Source organism: Chiloscyllium plagiosum, unplaced genomic scaffold (assembly GCF_037043375.1).
Source record: "Chiloscyllium plagiosum isolate Xiang-an unplaced genomic scaffold, Cpla_swu_hap1 HiC_scaffold_45, whole genome shotgun sequence".
NCBI classification, from domain to species: Eukaryota; Metazoa; Chordata; class Chondrichthyes; order Orectolobiformes; family Hemiscylliidae; genus Chiloscyllium; species Chiloscyllium plagiosum.
In genome coordinates this window covers 630,623-652,107 of record NW_028270183.1, presented here as the reverse complement: position 1 = coordinate 652,107, position 21,485 = coordinate 630,623, and the positions used below count along the sequence as shown (strand labels likewise).

The following is a 21,485-nucleotide window of genomic DNA, read 5'->3' as shown; positions in this document are numbered from 1 at the left end:
AGTGACTAATTACAAATGCTACCTTATCAATATTTATGCACATTGCTGTAACAGGTTCCAAATAAGTCATTCCTAGTACCAGGACTTGAATTCTTTCTTCCAGTTGGATCCAGTTTTTATTTGTTAATTTCCAAGCTGCTTTAATTTGTTCAATCACCTGAGATACTGCTTATCCCCTTCAAAAAAAATCCAAGCTAAAGGAACACACAGCATGTGTAATGGTTTGTCAGAAATAATGATGCATGCATTACTAAACAGGGATAAGCAAACTGAGCAGTCTGGGCCCTGTGTGAGTGCTGAGAGCCAGGCTAGGCAACAGTTTATATAACATACCCTACGTTTGAACCAGTCATGCTGAGGCTCCAGGTAATGGGCCGAGGGTACAGCATGCTTTGTGTTCTGTGGCAGTCTCTCCACTTCAGTCTCTCTCATTATGTGGATTTTGGAGACTGAAGGGAGTTCGCCCTCTCTCCCAGGCCCAGGAAACAGTTTGTGGCTGAAGTGCTAGAACAGCAAAAGAAATGTTAATGGTGGGAAGTGTGCTCTGTATTTAATTGCAAAATTGTTCCCTATTCCTGAAGCCTGCACAATATCTTCTCAGAGACCCCACAGTACTGACATGGTATGCCTTGGTTCAGTTTGCTGACCTTGATCATGGACATGCTAACTCTCTTGCATTCTCTGTCTATTTTTGTTTTTTATTTTCCCCCCACTTCTTTGTCTCTTCCTTGCTCTCTCTTGGTGCCTCTGTTTCCACATTACCCCAATCTTTCCCTGTCCCTGTTTTCTCTGCTCTGTACTGCTGTGTAGGACGGGGCTGTTCACCCCAGACATGGCATTCGAAGCCATAGTGAAAAAGCAAGTGCACAAGTTGAAGGAGCCGTGCCTGAAGTGCATTGATATGGTGGTCTCCGAGCTGGCGACTGTCATCAGAAAGTGTAGCGACAAGGTACGATAGCATTGAAACTGATGTGGGACCCTCCATTAATGATTGAGCTACTGAGTGAGGCTGCCCAAAGGGGTATCTCATCTCCTTCATTCAATTCTGAACCACCTTCAAGCAGGTGATTCCCCAAATCGACTGTGCAAAGGAAACAGTGTCACTGACCACACTGTTTGATAGTGGGCATTGCCACATTGCTGACCCCCTGAAGAAGCTGGCTTCCCATCCCAACAGCAGCGGAGAGTCAGTTGCGTTATATTTGTGGAGGGAGGGGAGGTGACCCAGTGTGATAGGGATTTGTAAATTGGGGCACAAACAGAGTGAAATCATAACTTGGGGCAGAGTTTGTGGCTTTGGGGTGAGAGGACACCTAGGGTGTAAGGTTGTACAGGTGGTTGGGGTGGGGGGGTGCAGGGTGGGTGACAGAGAACCAGGATGTAAAATGGTGTTCAAGAGTCTGAGTCTGGAGAATGAGTTAGAGGGGAGGGTCAACAAAAGATGAACCTGTCGACATTATGCAAACTCCATATCTCCCACAAGGGTCTGTAACCTACTCCATGACAGCATAGTTATTTCTATAGCTCAGTTACTAAAGTGTAGTATTCCAGATTTTAAATCTATTAAGCATTCCCATTTTGATTGCTCCAAAGTTAGCCTTAATGTTCATTTTATTTGGTGCTATAGTCTGGCAGTTCACTGAATGCCAAGGTTCTAAGTTTCATTCAAACCAGAATCGGAATTTCATATGATTCTTATCTTTGCATATCCTGTCTCAGCTAGTGGAATGAGAATGAGTGTTCTCCTCATTGTACTGTAACTAGGTTGTGGTCTTCATGGAGCTTTCTGAATGGTCAGGTTGATAGACTGCATCCTCTTCATTGGCCTGACCACTTGCTGTTCTCTCTGTTGCCAATATCTCCAATCAGTCTGCTCTGGCTCATTTTTGCTGTTCACAACTCTTCTGATCTAGGGTTTCCTGCTCTGCCTGTTCCCATAGTTTGGGTTTGGGCTTGGGCTTGGGCTTGGGCCACTATTTTCAAGAGATTACTGCTAAATTTTTACTCTGTATTCTCTGTCCCACAGTCTGCCTGCTCAGTCTGAATGTGCTCTTCTTAATACTCATTTATCTTGGTCTTGTCGGGCTGCTGTCTAGCTGATTGCTTTGGTTGTAATGAAGCTTTGAATAAAGCTGGACATCACCCACATTCGGCCCTTACATTTAAATGGTCCATGTTGGCCCAGGTCAGTTTGTGCAGCAACTAGTGCAGTTTTAATCAAAGCTTTCTCCCATCCTGGCTGGTTTCTGTTATCTGGTGATGTGTGATGAGAATGAGCTTGCTGTGTTTCTCAGTGAATTTGATCTGCAGCTGGTCAGGTTTCTTCTCCTCACTGTACTGACCTGTTTGTGACTGTTGGTTTGAGTTAGACCTCAGAAAACTGCAGTGCTGTCTGCTTTCCTCCTCCTGCAGCTCAACTCCTTTCCTAGGTTACGCGAGGAGACAGAGAGGATTGTAACCACTCACGTCCGAGATCGGGAGGGAAAGACCAAGGATCAGGTCAGTGAGTACCTGCTGGCTGCCATAATGGGCTTTGTAGCATCATAACCAGGGCTGAAGGAGAGCACTGTGGGTTACAACATAAAATAAAAAGACTTTTATCCAATTCCCAAGATGACCCTTGCATATGCCAGGTTTCAAACACAAGATCTACAAACCAGGTTTCTTAATAAACGCAATTATTCACAGATCATAGATTCCCTATAGTGTGCAAGCAAGCCATTTGGCCCATCAGGTCCACATCCATCCTCTGAACAGCATCCCACCCTGCTTATCCCATGGCTAATCTACCTGGCTTGGACATCTCTGGATTGTGGGAGGAAACTGGAGCACCCATGCAGACATGGAGCGAATGTGCAAACTTCACACAATCACCTGAGGATAGAATTGAACTCCAGTGCTGAGCCAATGCGCTGCCCAATAAATTGCCCAATAACCTTATTCAATGAGGATGCAATGATTAGTTAACATTCAGTTAGTAATATGGAAGCATAAATGCTTACCCCTCTAAATATCCCCAAAACACATACAACTCTCACTCTTCAAGAAAAGAAAGGAAATAGATTTCTCTGCAGAAATTGGCTTTCTGAAAAACAAAACCCTTTTCTAATGGGTCATTCTTGAAGGTAAAAGTGTAAAGTTTTGTATGTTCCAGATCTGTTGCTGTGATGCTCGGGCAGGTGTGGTCAAGTGAAGATCATGCATGGTTATCGCTTGCACTTAAACAGCTTGCTTAGGAAATATGAATCTTGAGGTGTTTGTTCAAACTCTTTCAAAATAATAAATAAGTTTCATCCTGAATTTGAGAAAAATCAGTTGGGCAGCTTGTTCTTGGTGAGCTTTCCTCCAACATGGCTTATTCTCAGCAGTTTTTACACCAACTGAACTAGTACTTCACAGACTCCTTTCCAACTGAACTAGATAGAAAAAAAAACACATCTCTAAGGCAGTCACTGTTCTAAACAAAGTAAGACCGTATAACAGAGTGAGCACACGTCAACTTGTGATTTTCAGGAAGCCTTGTTTCTTCTTAAAAAAAAACAAACAATATCATATGGACTTTGAATAACCTCTTCTAAAAGAAACTGCGACAGGTTTTTCGACAAAACTGAAGTAAATCCATTTTCCGCAGTTGTTAAAAACCAAGTAATATCAATTATAAAACATTTTCGTATCTGTAATCATGCATAATCGTTCCTTTGGTGAAGTGCCCAATTTAATATTTTGTCTTTGGGAGCTGGTCATCAGTTGGGCTGGTGTTGCGAGTATACCCTGAGGACATGTTTGCAGCAGCCTTACCTGTCCTTGATCTCTTCTAGATCCTTTTATTGATTGACATCGAACTATCCTACATCAACACAAACCATGAGGATTTCATTGGATTTGCAAAGTAAGTGTGGAAGGTCAGAAGTAAGAGCTGGTTAAATTGGAGCAGGAGTGACCAGGCAGCCACTTGAGCTTGTTCAATCAGTCAAGAATATCAGAGCTGATAATCTATTTCACTCCACTTTCTCATGCTTAACCTTAATTCCCTTGGTAAACAATTATCAATCATTCTTGGCATTGAATATGATCATTGGTAAACATCTACAGCACTCTGGAGAATTACAAGAGTTTCTGGGTTCGTGGGATGTGAGCCTCGTTGGCTGTGCCAGGTTGTTTGGCCATCTCTAATCACGAAGCAGCTGCAAATCCATGGATTGTAGCGAGGCTACCATGATTTGACGGTTGATGGTGAAGGAATGGGGTTATATAACCAACGCTGGTTGGTTTGTGACTTGGAGAGAATCTTGCCGGTGATGTTTGTCTGAAGCATCTGCTGTCCTTGACCTTCGAAATGCTCAAGCTCTTGGAAGGTGCTGTTAAAGGAGGCTGGTTAGTTGCTGCACGACTGTGGGGGATGTAGAAGCATACTGTTAATGTTACTGGGCTAGTAACCTGGAGCCCCAAGCTGATACTATGGGGACATGGGCTTGAATCCCACCATGTCAGGTGGTGAAATATTTATTTGATAGGTTAGATTAGATTAGATTCCCTATAGTGTGGACACAGACCCTCTGAAGAGTAACCCACCCAGACCCATTTCCCTCTGACTAATACACCTAACACTATGGGCAATTTATCATGGCTAATTCACCTGACCTGCACATCTTTGTGACTGTGGGAGGAAACCAGAGCACCCGGAGGAAACCCACGCAGACACGGGGCGAATGTGCAAACTTCACACAGACAGTCACCTGAGGCTGGAATTGAACCTGGGACCCTGGTGCTGTGAGGCAGCAGTGCTAACAACTGAGCCATCGTGCTGCCCCTAATTCTGGAATAATGAATTATTTTAATGGTGAGCATGTAACCATTTTCCTAAAAAGCCTGTCTAATATTCACTGTACTTAAATTAAGAAATAGTCTGGTCTGCATGTGACTCCAGACCCACAGCAATGTGGTCAATCCTCTGAAATGGCTGAGCGAGCAATAATTTCGAGGGCACATATAGTAATTGGTAGCCAATGCCAAAGTTGCACGTGACTCTCTCATCCAATGCAAGAATAAAAAATCTTGCAGATGGTAGACTGGTGGTGGTATAGATAGTTTGCCAATTAAGCAGGCAACTTTGACAAGACAGTTTTAACACATTTTAGTCTTAAATAGCTCAACTTTATCCTGAAACTGTACCCACTAGTTCTCTGCTCTCTCATCAGGAAAACCGCTTCTCAATATTTACCTGTCAAATCCTGTAAGAATTTTTATGCTTCAATGATGTGAACTCACTCCTTCATACAAATGTCAGAGAACATAGATGCATTTTAATTTTTGTTTCATGATCTGAAGAGCAGTTTCTCTCTTTCTCAGCTTTTCCCATGAGCTGGAGTTAGATCACAGATCAGCCATGGTCTTCTGTTTGTGCTCTTGTGTGTGAGGAGCCCACAGGCTAGATCCCAGAGACACTGGGCAGAAAGACTCTTGGCTCTGATGTGAACTAGGTGACCAGAGTTAGTTCTAGTTCAATACCATTCGGTTTCCCTTTTTGGCCGCACTCTGAATCTGCTGCTTATTGAAATTCTGTCGGAAGTCACACAACACCAGGTTATAGTCCAGGAGGTTTATTTGGAAGCACTAGCCTTCGGAGCGCTGCTGCTTCTTCAGGTGGAGTGAAGAGAAGCGCACACAATTTACAGACCGATCAAAAGATCATACAGTTGTGAGTTGGAGTGTCAACAGGCTGAATAATAAATCTGCAGGTGATCAAAAGTGTCAACAGCTGAATAGCAAGTAAAGAGATGACCTATAATCCAATTAATTGAACAGAGAGATAATTACAAAAAATATTAAAATAAGGTGGTGCTGGAATATCATGATGGGTATAAGATGATGCATACACTGAGTGTCTAACCAAAGTTACAAGTAATCCAAAACTGTACAAACTGATTAAGGTAGAGAGATAATAAGTTATCAAGGTGATGGGTCAAAACGGACAGTATGGAACATTTTACAGATGTAGAGTTAGAATGATGTGAAGTTGGCTGAGTGACCATAGTTTATGTCTGGTTTTCTGACAGGAGGGAGGTAAACAGTGAAATTCCCCAGGATTGTTTCTAGGATCGCTGTTTCTCTGTCTCTGTTACTAACATTGATTTTGGTGAATCTGGGCACAACCTGGAAGTACTGTAAACTGGGTGGGGGGGGGGGGGAATACTGACCGACTTTGAGGGTAGATTAGCTGATAAAATAGCTGTGGTAGATGAAAGATGTGAAGTAATTGAGAAGGAAGAATGTGGCTGGGCAATAAAAAGAGTATATTCCAAACAAGTTGCAGGATCAGAGGGACTTGAGAAAATGTTTAAAAGATGCATGGCATCCTAAATGTAATAAATATGGGGGCACATTGTGCAGAATCAAAAAGGTTATGATGAACGTTGAAAAACAGGATGGCCACCTCAGGTTTGTCAACTTGTGGACAGCACGCATTAAGCAAAAGTTTAAGCTTTAGAGAAGGTTCCAAAAAGTTTAGCAGACTGGTTCCAGGGATGAGGGAATTCAGTTTCATGGATAGAGTTTGTTGGCTGATTCCAGGTATAAGCTCCTTATACAATTTGCTGTCTTTCCCTCCAGTGCACAGCAGAGGAGCAGCCAGTTAACAAAGAAACGAGCAGTTCCAAACCAGGTAAGAGCGTGGGTTTGATCTTGAGCCAATTTGTGGGACTAAAGTGTGCATCTTTAAGCAATTGGATTTGCATGAGTGGGAATGTTGGTGTAATATTTGGATTGAGCTTTGTTAACTGAGTTTGCACTTTGCATCATTAATTTAACAAGGATTTGCAGAATGTTTGTGTGAAGTTAATTGTCTGGTGAAATTCTGAATTTGTCGGTACAGAGCCATAATGGAGAATTTGAATTCTCTTGAGGGCACAGCTGACTGCACCTCTCACCCTGCCCCCCCCCCGCCCCTTGCTCCCTGCCCTGCCTCCTTCAACTCACCTTCTCCTCCCCATTTTGTCCAGCCTCCCCTTTTTTTCCCCCACTTACCCCTTTTACCCTCATTGAATTGATGTGTGTCTTTTGGAGTGAGAGGTTTGGGGGAATCCGGTGCCTGGTTCCACCAGGTTTTGTACTAAAGGGTTATTTTGGCTATTTTAAAGGCCTGGCTGAGGATGGCCTCTAATAACTGCATGTCATTTTGTCTTCTCTCTTTTACTGACTGTTTGCTGTGCCTCTGCTGTCCATCCAATTTTACTTCAACCCACCCTTCACTCAATTCACTTTTTCCTCTGATATTCCGCCTTCTTTAAACTATAACACTTCTAAAGGGTGAGATTCTGGTAAGTACCGTTTGTGTTGTGTGTTGCTTAGTTTAGTTGATTTGAGTTTGTCTGATGGTGAGAGGAGGAATTAGATTGGGATGTGATCAGGAAACATTTCCCCCTGGCATTCAGTCATTGCTAAAATGGTTTCATTGTGTTTCAGTCCTTTTTTTTTCTCTTCTCTGCTCAGATCCAATAATCACAATGCTCAAAATGAACAGTCAGATCGGTGTTAATCAGCAAGTTCTGTCTTTGCTCTTGTTTCTGGTGATGGTGTCAACTCCATTAATGGCAGTTCATTCATCACCTGGTTCTCCAGCAGCCAATGGAATCATATGTGTGTGATTCATTCACAGTTGTCTATTCGTATCTTCCTCCTGGGAATGCTGCATTCCTACACTTGAGCTAGGAAGTCCTCCGCTCACCAGCATGGCGGCTCTGTCTGGTCATTTGGATCAGCTGCTTGTTCCATTTGATGCTGGCTAATCAGGTACTTTGCTCCATCCACCAACGGCACACATTAGCATCTTCACTATTTCCTCTTCATCTGCACCAAATGCAGTTAGTTTTAACCGCATCTGTGTGCCACACTTTTTGGAAATGATCCTGTTGAAGTTGACAGTTGCTGTGGGGCCGATGTTGGATCAGTGCAGTGAATAACCCCCAGGGGTAGCGGGATTATTCTGAGTTAGAGACAGTTTCCCCCTCCTGTGTCTCAGGTAGGTGACTAACCAAGTTTGTTTCTAATTAACTTGTTTGTTTTTTGTTTTGTGTCATGTGTCTCTAATTCTCCCCAGCATCATCCGACTTTCCACTAACCCCATTTTGCAATGGAACTGTCTCTTGGAGTAGGTTTTAGGAGGACCTGCAGCAGCAACAGCAGCTCATTGGCTGTTGCAATCAACCCAACAATGTAGAGACTTTGGTTCCACCAGCAGAGTTTTTTAAAAATCTCCTCATTAACTGTGATGTCTTAATGCTTTCTAATCAACTTCTGAATGTTCTGTGCAGATAAAGACATGCACAGATATTCCTCAGTAATTTGTTTCCCTCTTGCTTCCTCCTGAGACTGTGGTGTCTGTTCACCTTGAATACCTGTCTCCTCCTCCATCCATGGACATATGCCCCTCTCCTTTGCTTTCCCCACTCACCTGACTAAAGTCTCATGTGGGTTGGTGTGATATGAGGGCTCCCAGCTTAATGGACTTGCTCAGCCTCACAATGCTGCTGACTATTTCCAGGTTATTCGCAGGGGTTGGATCACCATCAACAACATCAGCATCATGAAGGGTGGCTCCAAGGAATATTGGTTTGTGCTAACGGCTGAGTCACTGTCTTGGTACAAAGATGAAGAGGTGAGTAAATCTAACTCTTTCTCGGTTCTCCATTGTATTTTAATTAAATTGGAATTGGTCTTGAATTTGATTTCAGTTTACCTTATGCATGAGACATTGCACATGGAGTTGACTTTTTCCCCTGTCCTGGCAGTGGTTAGAAAGGTCATATACTGATGTGTGTTTGATTGGATACCTTGCTGAGCTTGATGGGGTGGGAGAGCATCATTCATTTCTGTCTGAACTGTTCTCTGCTTAATTCCATTATGGGGACGTTCTTCATGGCAACATTTCTACCCATCAAAGTCCACTTTTCAACTAATCAGCACTTCCCTCGTACAGGGAAGGGCTGAGTCCTGATGAAGGGCTTTTGCTCGAAACATCAATTTTTCCTGCTCCTCGGATGTTGCCTGACCTGCTGTGCTTTTCCAGCACTACTTTAAACTACTCTAATCTCCAGCACCTGCAGTCCTCACTTTTGCCTACTTCCGTCATACAATAGAAATGTTGGGTTTTTTCCTTTAACTTTAGTATTTCTTGCGAATTTTCATGGAGTGCAAACCAGAAAGCTTCAACAAAATCTTTTTTTTCAGCAATCCCTCATTGTGCTTGAGGTGCGTTTTTATCCTGATCGTTTGATTAAACGTTTATGGGCACGGTGGTTCAGTGGTTAGCACTGCTGTCTCACAGCGTCAGGGATTCGGGTTCGGTTCCAGCCTTCGGTAATTGTCTGTGTGGGATTTGCATGATCTCCCTGTGCTGGGTGTTCCAGTTTCCTACCACAGTCCACAGATGTGTAGGTTAGGTGGATTGACCATGGGGAATGCAGGGTTACGTGTTTAGGGTAGGGGGCTGGGTCTGGTTTGGATGTTCTTTGGAGGATCGGTGCAAACTCAGTGGGCCTGATGGACCCTTTTTGCAATGTAGGGATCCTATGGTTTTGTTCATCCTATGGCCACTTTCTGTTGGATATTTAAAAGTAACCCCACCTTCACAGCCTGCCCGGGGGAAGGTTTTTGATAGACGTTGTGTAAATCTTTTGAAATGCCAAGAGACATGCGATGGAAGTTGAATTCTGCAGCTTACGACTGTTTTCTAATGGTTATGTGAATGTTACAGGAGAAGGAGAAGAAGTACATGTTGCCACTTGACAACCTGAAACTGAAGGATGTGGAGAAAGGTTTTATGTCCACCAAACATGTTTTTGCAATCTTCAATACCGAGCACAGGTTAGTGCCAACTCAGCTGCAGCTGTCTCTTTCCAACTCCACACCCAGTGACTGAGAGGGAATACTGAGAAAAGGGCAAGTTGATGAACTAGTATTTTCAGGGGTGGGCTCCTGTTCTAGTTTGTGTTACCCAGCGACTCCACATTTCCTTGAGCCAATCCAGTCAGTGTCCCTTAAACCTGCTGAGCATTGCCCTGTGATGCTGAGGTTTCTGTCTACTATCGTGTCAAGGCAGCAAACATCAACTCTGCATTAGAAATTAAAATGGAAACAACAATGTAAACAATCTTAAAACTTAGTCTGTCACTGTCTGAAGCTTTTGTTTCCAGTCCAGTAAAATCCAAGCTGTGGGAATGATTCATTTTAATATTCCATTTTTCTATAGGAATGTTTATAAAGACTATCGCCAAATTGAATTGGCTTGTGAGTCCCAGGAGGATGTGGACAGTTGGAAAGCATCGTTCCTGAGGGCAGGGGTCTACCCAGAGAGGGAGAATGTAAGTTTTAGCTGTGCTTCTGACACACTTTCTCTGAAATAGCAAACAGGATTTCTATTGTCTAGTGTTGCTTAAAGACAAAATTGGAGAAAGTGGCTGTTCCTTCACACTTGACAAAGCTTCTAACCTCCCTTAGGATTGTACATTTAAACAGGCCATTTAGTTCAACGTTCCAGAATGCTGCTTACGTTCCATGTGAGACTCATCTGATCTTTTATCTAAATCTATAATCTTAACCATCTATTTCTTTCTCATAAGCTTGACTAGCTTCCCTTTAAATACATCTATACTGTCATTCCAACCACTGCTGGCTGTGATAGCAATTTCCATAGTCTCATCTTGCAGAGTAGAGATGTTTCTATGGAATAAGGTATTGGATTTCTGAGTGGGTATCTTGTTTAAGTGTCATGCACGCAGAAACCTTCTGTCTATAACCCCTCTGATAAACTTTACCTTTCATAATTTCAAAGACTTCTGATGGTATTCCTCAACCGTTTTGTCAAGAGAAAATTGACCGCTCTTATCAACCCTTCCTTGATATGTTTACCCATACATTTCTAATGTTGTATAATTGCTTTGCTCCTGCTCTTCTGTTCATATATTTAAGGATCCTGTTATTTTGCCTGCCACTGACATTAAGCTGTCTGATCTACAATATCCTGAGCATGTTTGGTGACTCTGTACCCCATACGTACGTTTGGACAAGAGTCCTATGGAGTGGCATTTACTCTGGTTTAATGTCCAGGGACCCTGGCTGGAAAATGTGAAACCCTTCATGGTATGTACTGGGCTAGCAGACAAATCAGATGTGACTGGCCATGGGCTGAGACCCCAACAAGGAGTCAGCACTTAAAGGGGCAGAGAATTCTGCTCCTGTGGATGATGCTGGGAGGTGTGCAATATGGAATGAGTGACTCCTGCTCTAACTGTTGACCATCCTCTTTAGGCTGAGAATGATGAGGGGGGCAGTAGTCCAGACACATTTTCAATGGACCCACAGCTAGAGCGACAGGTTGAGACGATCCGTAATCTGGTGGATTCCTACATGGGAATCGTTAATAAATCGATCAGGGATCTGATGCCAAAGACCATCATGCACCTCATGATCAACAATGTAAGTTCTTCTGTGGACCTTTTGGTTTGGGTGGGGGGAGGGGAGGGGGTGTGAAATGTGATGGAGAAGTCTGGGTTGAGTGAAATTGGTGTAATTACAGTGTAGTTTAAAATATTCAATTTTGTCACCGTTGAGCCTGTGGAAAGTTTGGCCTGAAGATTATGGAGAAAAGAATGTGAGAACTGTCTGGACAGCACTGGAATGGATGAGTCTGCAAGTGGCAAAGGACATAACTGAAAGTTCAGTAAACAGACAGACTTGAGCCACAGTGAAGGCAAATTAGGTTAGAGAGGTGACCTACTGAGGTAGCAATCCAGAGTCCCGCAACATATGAGTTCAAATACCATTACCGCAAATGGTGAAATTTGAATTCGGTAAAATCTGGAGTAAAGAGCTGGCCTAATTGTGACCATATAACCATTGATTATTGTAAAGTCCTATTTTGTTCACTCATGCCATTTAGGGAAGGTGAATACATCTGCACAAACAAATTTGTAAAAAGAAAAGCATGTTGTGGTGAGGAAAGAGGATTTAAGGTCAGAAGCTTGGCTTGGTCCAGTGAGTTAGCAAGGTAGTTTGTGCTGGATCAACGTTTGGTACGGAGTCACAGAAGAAGGGCTGGTAGAGAGAACATGGAAGGGGAATTTTAGAATGGGCTGTCATTGACTTGAGGTGGCAGATTTGAAACAGTTGTGGAGAAATTGCTTCTCTCAAACAGTCGTGAATGATGAATTCACAACACCAGAGTGCAGCAGATGCTGAGACACTGAATAAATTTAAGATGGAGATAGATTTTTAATTAGTAACAGGTTGAAAGGAGAGTTATGGGGGCTGGACAGAAAAGTGGAGCAGAGGCTGAGATGCGATTAGTAATGATCATGTTAAATATCAAGCAGGCTCAAGGAGCTGAATTGCTGCCTCCTGCTTCAAGTTCTTATGTTCTCATGTATAAAGATACAGGAAAGATAGAAAGGTAATACACTTGCATTTGTGTAGCACCTTGTGCAATAACAGAACATCTTACAGCCAATTAAGAGATTTAGAAGTATGGTCAGATATAATGTAGGAAACTTAGCAGCCAATTTGCATACTGCAGGATCCCATGTACAGTAATATCACAAAAACCAGTAAATTCTGTTTTGTGATGTAGATCGAAGGATAAATACTGACCAGGGCATCAGAGATAAATTTACTACTCCACTTAAAACCAGTGGCCTGGGATCATTTTAAAATTAAATTCTAATTTGAAGGTTGCCAAGTCTGACAGTGTAGATCTCTGCTTCAGTTCCTGTATCACTGAGGTTTGGAGGGGAAGGGATTGAGTGACGGGGCAGGCATTCCACAGCAAGTTTGAATGAACTCTTTTGCTTGTGACAGACCAAGGACTTTATCCACTCGGAGCTACTCGCTTTTCTGTATTCATCGACTGACCAAAGCAGCTTAATGGAAGAGTCGGCTGAGCAGGCACAGAGACGTGATGAAATGTTGCGAATGTATCATGCCATCAAAGAAGCTCTCCGAATCATCGGGGACATCAGTACCACCACCATCACTGCACCCTTGCCTCCCCCAGTTGATGACTCTTGGCTTTCTGTCCAGTCCGGGGGTCACAGGTAGGCAACAGAATTAGAAATCTGGGCTGGAGTAGAGAAATGAAGTAAACTGTTACATCTGGATGTAGCCTTGGAGCCTTCTTTAGCTCAGTGCTAACATCATCTGAATTCTTCCTGTGTGGCTTTTCCTCACTCCAAGGTTACCATCTCTGGGTATATCCCAACCCTCTGGCAAAACAGACCCACCTAAGAGGGATTTGCTCTTGGAATCCTCAACATCAATTTCAGACTTCATGAAGTCTCACAGTATGAGGAAAACGAGGCAGAAGCCTCCTGATTACCATGTACTGCCTCTCTTTGGCTAATGAACCAGTTCTCCTCCATGTTGAGCACCACTTGAAGAAAGCATGAAGGGTGGAAAAATGCCCAAAATATACTCTGGGGGGAGATTTTACTGTCCATCACAGAGAGACTGAACCAGCTCAACCATGGTAGAATGTGAGAGGTTGCACTTATGGGGTAGCTGTGATTCTGGAGTCACTGATACATGATGCAGTGGGGGGGTGGGGTCTATGGTAGGGCTTGAGCAGTGAAGGTCAGTTAGTAGGTTGTGGGTTGATGGTTACTGATGGGTTAGGAGTTTGCAAGATGTGGAATTGGATTCTTTAAACGACAATTTTACCCATTAGTTGCAAGGTGAAATTGTAATTGAAGCTTTTGCTTTGTTACTTCCACAGCCCGACACCTCAGCGGAGACCCCACTCTGCAGTGGGTCCACCAAGTAGACCTCCTGGAGTCCGGGGATCGACTCCGGGTCCTATGTTAATACCAACGCCTGTGGGAGGTTTTGGTGCTCCTCCTATTCCCTCCAGACCTGTTCCCACTAATGATGCCTTAGGGGCACCACCTCAAATTCCTTCCAGGCCAGCACGTATCCCACCTGGCCCTCCTGGGCTACCCAGGTATGTCTTAACACTCTAACCCCACCCTGCTTCATAGACAGTGCTGAAAGAGGCATAGATCGCGTGTGTGTGAGAGAGAGAGAATGCACGTGCAGATCTGAATGTGTGAATGCCCACTCTGGCCTTTTAACAATTGCGTGCTTTCGGTATACTGCCATTCTATAACCTCAATTTCTCATAACAGTAAAATAAGTCTCCCTTTAGCGAGGAGGCATTTCACTTCCACTGTTTCTGGAAACAAATGATGAACTCGTGTTTTGAGATTCACATGTTGAAGTTCTGCAGTCCCCGAGGTTTAATTATTTTAGTTTATTTCATAATGTCTTCTCTACTCTTTTTTTTATGCCACATAAAGATATATTACCATTTTGTTTTTCCTTCACGCCCTGGCATGTGTAGAAGAGTGCAGGTTAGGGAAGGTGGGGCAGTCAGTGTTGATCTTCTAAACAGTCTGGTGTTTATTTGTGAATTTATCACTTTGATAATTACGTAGAGCTCTTAAAAATGTGGCTTGGGCATTTCTCAAATGCACAATTTGGGGCAACATCCCACATTGGCAAGTACAGAATACCTATTGGTGAGGAATGAAAGGGCCAGTGTTTGTTGTGTTTCAAGTTTTTTTTTATGTTCAATTTGAGCCTTTCTCTGTAACATTGAGTTTGCACACGTCCTTCGGCTTGCTAAAACCTCAACTCATTGGTGTGATCTGAACCTCTGGCCAACATTCAAGCCACTCCTTCAACAGGAGACACTCCTCAATATGTTCTCTTTAGCCCAGAATCTTGGTGAAAGCTGTGAAAAATTGACTAGTTAACTGTCCAGTATCTCTTATTTGCTAAATACTGGTCTGATCAATGGGACTAAGGAAGTGACTTGTGCAATGGGCAAGAAAAATCTGGGGTTCACCCTGACAGTTTCTGAATATAAAGTGCAAACATGTGACCGGGTAGGTCTGTGCTGTGATTGCTGCTCTTAAAGTGAGAGGTTGGGCTTTTTGTCTGAGAGGGGAAAAATTTCAAGCATTTAAAATGGACTGTTCTGATGAAAGTCCATGTATTCCATCTGTAATGTACAGCTCCCTCAACTTCAGCCTGATTACCCAGGTCAATGGGAAATGACCCACACAGTGTGGCTCTATTCAATAAGCATTTGTAGTTCAGTTTCATATATCCTGTCCTTTTCTGTGCAATTATGAAACAATATGGTTGGAGAAAATATATAAAAGCAAACACCGGCTGTATACTGATGGCTGTGCCGGTTGTTATTGAATTGAACCCTGATTTGCACCTGTTTCTTGCCCCATTATATTGACCCCCGTTTTGTTTTGTCTCCCTTCAGCAGAAGACCACCCGCGGCTCCGACCCGACCCACAATTATCCGAACAGCCGAGCATTCCCTACTGGATTAAACAGTGGGATTTATCCTGTGAAGCATTTTATTGTAGGCTATAGTGGATGATTAGCCAACCTTATTCTCACGCATTTAATCCGCTGAGGTGCAGTAGTGGTGTGAAGGGCAGGACCCGTGTTTACCAGAGTGTTATCCAGACTTCTTGGCTTATCACACTAGCTGGGAACATCAAGATGTTCTTAACTGAACTTTATTTAAACAATATTGAATTATTGGTTGGTTGTTCCCCCAGCACTAAAATTTGGAGTCAATGTCTCTCACTCACTACTCCTTTGATATTCCTGATTGAGAAACTTTGCACTCCCTGAATAAACAGCAAAATTGTCTTGGTGCCTTTTTTCATTTGTTGGGATCATTGTTCCTAGCAGCTCTGTGTAAATAAAACAATTATAACTGTTAGCTTGTCCTGTCTCCAGGCATCTACTTACATTTTTTGGGGTGTGGGAGGCATCCAAGGTTTTATTGCTGTCTCTGATCCTACAAAGTAATCAGAGCAGTGAATGCCACATCCTATGGCCTTAAAAACACTGGGAAAGTTGAGAGCACATAGTGGAGCTGGAAGAAATGCTCAAGAGTTGTTACATTGCAGTGAGGTCAATAGGCTGAAAATGTGAAAGGGGAATCGATGGAATTAGGGAGTAATGCAGTAAACTGTCTCACTCCTGTGACCCTTTCAAATTGAAGTTCTGATGGGGTATTAGAGTGGGTGAAAGTGAGAAGTAAAGGGATGCAAGCCCTGGATGGAATAGTTTGAGAGAGAGAGACCCCAAGAAGAGAGGTGATCTTGGTTAGGAGTTTGTACTGAGGAGAGCAGAGGGGATGGGGTTAGCGAAATATGGGGAGATACCATGAGCCATGCATTGACTGCAAGAAGTTTATTGTGGCTGATGGGTTGATTGCGTGAAAATACAATGGCTTGAAGAATCTGATTGTGATCTTTGAATTTTTTTTTAAAGTCCAATGACCGGGTGTTTTTATTCTCCAGCCAATGACTGCAGAGCTGAGTTTCAGGAACATGAATGATTTTTGAGTCATAGGTAACAGACTGCGCTTAGCCAATGATGTTCTGTTAGCCCCTTAACAGGTGTGCGTGTCCATCTATAGATGATTACCATTTACTCTTGCTTTAATTTTGCACTTGTTCAGACCTGTGCCTAGCTTCCCAAGGTCAGTAGCTCCTTAGCTGTTGACAATTACAAAATTAACCATACTTAAGATTCAACCATCCTCATTCATTGCTGAATGGTTGTGATGGTAAGTTTATGGTTCACTTTGTCCTAACAACTTGGGTTGGATGTTTCTGGCTGTTTTTTAGTTGCTGCAGCTCTTCGCCAAACTCCAATCTCTGGCTGCTTTTCTCATTGGTCTAATACCAGTATTGCCAGATTTCAGTCACAATGACTGGGGAACCAGAAAGATTGCAATTTGGGGGGGGGGGGGTCATATCTATCCAAAGAGGATGGGATTGTGGGGCATTGGTTGTTAATTTGCCTCAACATTGAACTGCTATGTGTTGACCACTTAGTTTCTTGTTTTTGTTGGGTTCAGAGTATCGTGACTAGGAACCAAGCTAATTTGGTATTCCTGGGGGTTGAGATGTGTGTGTCTGTGTTCATAGGCTGAGGAACAACTAGTGTTCAGCAATCTGTAAATGAAGGTGTTTAGTGAATAGCCTTTAAATGGGCCTGGGTGTAGTCAGTGGTTACAGCTTATGTACCACTTGATCCAAATATAGTGGAACTTTAGAAATCTACCTTCAGTCCCTGAGCTCCTTGGCCTGTCTCCCACATGAGGTACTAGCTCCTACTTAATCTGACCTCCCTGTATGTTAGCCCTTGCCTAACCTACCCTAGACAGGATGACCAGCTCCCTCTTGGATTACTTTTACAGCTTGCTCTCATTTGTCTTGTTTGAGCACTGCCTTAAGAATAAGCATCTCAGATCAATCTGAAAGTACAGTCTGTATTAATTAATTGACCCCTTCAGCTACTATGAAGCAGCATCTGTCAGCATGGCAAAGCAGAATAAAAACATGTTGGAATGCTGAGGGTGGCATCTGGGAATTAGATGGCTACACTTGGATTATTTCTGGTTAAACCTGTTCTGTATCAGATGCCAACTAACTTAGTACATTTCCAACATTTTCTGATGTTCCTGTTTTCCAGCACTGATCTCACAGCTGGAATCTGCGTTCTGATGAAAATAATGAGAGAGGATCACAAATTCCTGATGTAAACAGCTTGTTCATCTTTTAGCAATTGGGGTTGTACGTCCAAGCTTTTGGGAGGTGGTATCCATGTACTGTTGCTGCTGAACTGAACTCCTTACCTGGGGGGAGCTGGACATCAAATCAGCTTTCTTTGCTGGAGGCAGGTTTGCTGCAGGAAATTCTTGCTGTTATAGAACTTAAAATGGAGTTTTCCCTTTCTCGCTCTACACAATAGGGATTTGTTGAATGCACTTACTTCTCCCTCCACATAAACAATGGAATGCAAGGTAGAACTGGACAAGAAAACTAATGTATCAGCATTTTGGAGGGAGTTCTTGACTGGATGGGTGGGAATGTGCAACATATTTTATTTGCTGATTTCCCCCACCGCCTCTTTGCTGTGCCACCCCTCCCCCCAGAAATTATTCTCTGAAACTCTCAAGATTGTCTTAGTGTCCTGCTGTGTGTGGGACCACCAGTTTTATATAAAATATATTAGTTAGTGGATCAAACTAATTTCTTCAAGTTTGGGGAGGAGAATCTGCTGGATGCACTTGGGTCTGATCCTTGATGCTTTATCACAATTGCAATAAAGAGAATGTAACTTTTGTGCAATTTTGGGCAGTGTCTCCACAGAAAGATACTGGACCAACTGTGGGAAATTAGCTCAAAGCTCCTTTCGGTTTTTGTAGTTACTGATCACGGATGCAGAAGATCTTTCTACAAACTACAATTTCTAGAGAAAATAACTGAATTAATTAATATTGTATTACAATGTAGTGGCAGAATCCTTTTCCTATGATTACTTCATCAAATTCAGGGCTCTGCTCTAATTAACAGATACCTGAATGTTCTCACTCCTGGTGCGTGATACTATTGACTGTTAACTGATTTTGAAATGAAGTGCCTACGTTCTGTACGGTAATGAACTGAAATAAAGGGATGGACAGTAGAAGGAGGCTTCTTCTTGTGTCTTTGTCATCTGTTTCCCTCTGTTTTCTCATTCTGGTTTCTGGGTGAGAAAATGCAGTTCCACTATAAGCTGACACATGGTGAAGGGACAGATGAAGTGCTTACTCAGGCATGGCAATAGCCCCTTGGGTGGTAACATTAAATATTCTGAGCCATTTCCAAGCTTGACGCAATTTTGGGACGTTGGGGCTGTCCTGCACTTTGCTTCACCACTCATTATTCAGAAATTACAAAATGTTGCTCCTATTGTAGATGGTGGAGGGATGAGATCATACAACAGCAGTTGATACCAATCCATAAATGTTAGAACACAATCTTCAAGTTATTCATCAAATTCTCTTCAGAAAATTGCTGAATCTGCTTTCACCTTTTCAAGCAGTGCATTCCAGATTAAAATACCTCAGTTAATAAACACAGTTCCCTCCTTTTATCTTAAAATCTGTATCCTCCGATTATTAAAACATCTGACAGTAGAATGTTTCTCATTTCCTTTATCAATGTTCTCACAATAATGATGACTGGCACAAGTTAATGAAAAATGACCTGTTGTCACTGAGGCTGAGCTGGGGCACTATGAAGTCTGCAGCTAAGGGTAGCTTAACAGCTATAAAGTGTACTTCAGATGAGATTGTTTTCCCTTTGCATCTAATTACTTGTGCATTCAAGCAGATCTATGTACAGTGTTTAGCACTGCTGCCTCACAGCACCAGGGTCCCAAGTTCGATTCCAGCCTCGGGTGACTGTGTGGAGTTTGCATGTTCTCCTACTGTCTGCGTGGGTTTCCTCCCACAATCCAAAGATGTGCAGGTTAGGTGAATTGGCCATGCTAAATTGCCCATGGTGTTAGGTGCATTAGGAAATGGGTCTGGGTGGGTTACTCTTCGGAGGGTCGGTGTGGACTGGTTGGGCTGAAGGGCCTGTTTCCATACTGTAAGGAATCTAATCTAATCTATGTCAATGGACAGGTTAGTGACCAGGTTACAGAAATACACTATCTGAGCAATTCATGTTGCACAGATTTGCACTCTAACTATTATAGATGAGACAGCAAATACCCCCATATCCCTGTGCTGAGAATTTGGTATGGAAACTGCTTTTGGTTCATCAATTTACGTGAAGCAGCTCATCTACTTGAGTGAGGCCTATGGTCCCAGGTAAGAAACAGATCAGATGTGTGTGTGTGCACCTTTTGTTGTGTCTGGAAATGCTTTCTTGATCAAGTTGTTCTAAATGTTCTGCTTTTCTCTTGTATCTAGGCGTCCTCCTCCAGCAGTGCCTTCAAGACCTGGCTACTGAATGTGTCCCACTATTTTCTACCTGTTTTGGCAGACTATTTGTGTAATTGCAGTTGCAAGTCCAGGTTCTGTGAAAACTCCCATACTCTCAGACTCTTACCTGCTGCTCCCTACAGTCATACAAACCCCCTCTCGTAGCCTGGGCACAATTTGTTACTCTGATTGTCGTTACCCTTCCCTCACTTTGTTTAAAGAAGATCTGTCTAATCTGTTTGGGATTTGTTGAAAGTTAGATTTTTATTGGTTTGTACAATATTTATTGACAATCAACTTGGGATGTAATTTATAAACTTGATCATTCTACAGTGAGGCATACTTTAATGCTGATGGTCAAAGAGAAGTTCTAGGCCAGAGCTATTTTAAAACAAACTATAGTTAAATTGTTTAATTTGGGAGTCTGGGAAGGGTCGAGAAAACTGAAGATAAAAAGTCATAAAATCTCTCCTTGCATTTTATGTAGATTTTGGCATGATGTTGTGAAATGATGACTTAACCTTTCAGGGGTTGTCTGCAATAGTGGAGATCTGCAGATGGGTTAAAGGACTTACTGGCTGGGCAAAAGTAAATTCTGGAAAGTGAGTTTGACCGGTTTAGTGAGAGGTTGCAGGAGTTGTGCCCATATATAGCTGTAGTCAAATCAGGGTTCCTGCATGGGGGCAAGTGTTTAACAAAACTTTCCATTACTGCAGCATTTGAGAGTGACCACTCCTGTCCAGCCTTTCTACCCAAAGGCAAGATTAAGTGTCAAACTGGTACAAATTATTCTAAATAACCTTTACAAATTCTGTAGTGTTGTGACACGCAAGTAGGAAAGCAGCTCTAACCCTCACCCCAGTACACAGTTCTCAGTATGAGGGTTGCAAGCCAATTTTCTAATCCTGGTGTAATTTGTTCCATGCAAACAAATGATTCACCAATATAAATGTAATTATTAAAAAGTTTGCTGTCTGTCCAGATCCTCACCATGCATGCTAAACACACATAGAATCACATCCAAATTATGTCCACATACTCCCCAGTTGGGAAATTTACTTTAGGCAACTCCCAAATTCTTAATTTCAGAAAAGACTGGGAACAGATTTGTGGTGAATAGCTATTTTTGCAGCTGGAGGAGGGCATGTAGTGGAGTTCGCCAGGGACTGCTTTTCTTGATCTGCATTAACAACTTATAGGCATGTACAAGATGGTGCAGGAGGCTATTTAGCCCATAATTATTGATACCATAAATTAAGCAGCATTTTCTTTGCATGGTGCTCTTATTTTCTGTATATTTTTGCTTTTTGTAAATTACCTTGGGAATAAAATTATTTTGTACAGATTGGTACGTGGGGAAGGCTGCTGTGTTTAATTTGAAATACTGTAGTTCAAAACCCAGTTGAATTTATGCAGCTTTTGAATGTCTCATGGAATGGAGATTTCCAGCTTTGGGGGAAGTGGCATCACTCGAGGTTGAAGCTGTAGGAGGCCAGTGTTTAATGGTGGATTCATACTAGCTTTAGTCTGAATTTTTGTCATGTTGAATCATTTCATGGGAATTGATTGAAACATCACCTTAATAGAAGCCAGTAAGCAGGGGTTTTGAGCTAGGATAGATTAAGTGAGAGTGGCAGCT

At 42.6% G+C, this 21,485-nt stretch overlaps 1 protein-coding gene across 8 annotated transcripts in view; it reads left to right on the top strand.

Moving 5' to 3' along the window:
* Positions 1 to 21,192, top strand: part of dnm2a (dynamin 2a) — an 89,982-nt gene extending 68,790 nt beyond the window's left edge. The window contains exons 10-21 of one of the 8 annotated variants that reach the window (XM_087983433.1): positions 811 to 949; positions 2,413 to 2,499; positions 3,819 to 3,889; positions 6,610 to 6,661; positions 7,305 to 7,316; positions 8,540 to 8,653; positions 9,752 to 9,861; positions 10,247 to 10,358; positions 11,305 to 11,472; positions 12,850 to 13,085; positions 13,763 to 13,987; positions 19,835 to 21,192. In XM_087983433.1, coding sequence (XP_087839559.1) covers positions 811 to 949; positions 2,413 to 2,499; positions 3,819 to 3,889; positions 6,610 to 6,661; positions 7,305 to 7,316; positions 8,540 to 8,653; positions 9,752 to 9,861; positions 10,247 to 10,358; positions 11,305 to 11,472; positions 12,850 to 13,085; positions 13,763 to 13,987; positions 19,835 to 19,874 — 1,366 coding nt within the window. In that variant the 3' untranslated portion in view covers positions 19,875 to 21,192. Of the gene's footprint in view, positions 1 to 810; positions 950 to 2,412; positions 2,500 to 3,818; positions 3,890 to 6,609; positions 6,662 to 7,304; positions 7,317 to 8,539; positions 8,654 to 9,751; positions 9,862 to 10,246; positions 10,359 to 11,304; positions 11,473 to 12,849; positions 13,086 to 13,762; positions 13,988 to 15,325; positions 18,566 to 19,834 lie in introns of those variants that run through there. The other 7 variants (XM_087983428.1, XM_087983426.1, XM_087983434.1 and 4 more) reach the window with 7 other exon arrangements.
* Positions 21,193 to 21,485: the final 293 nt, after the last annotated feature.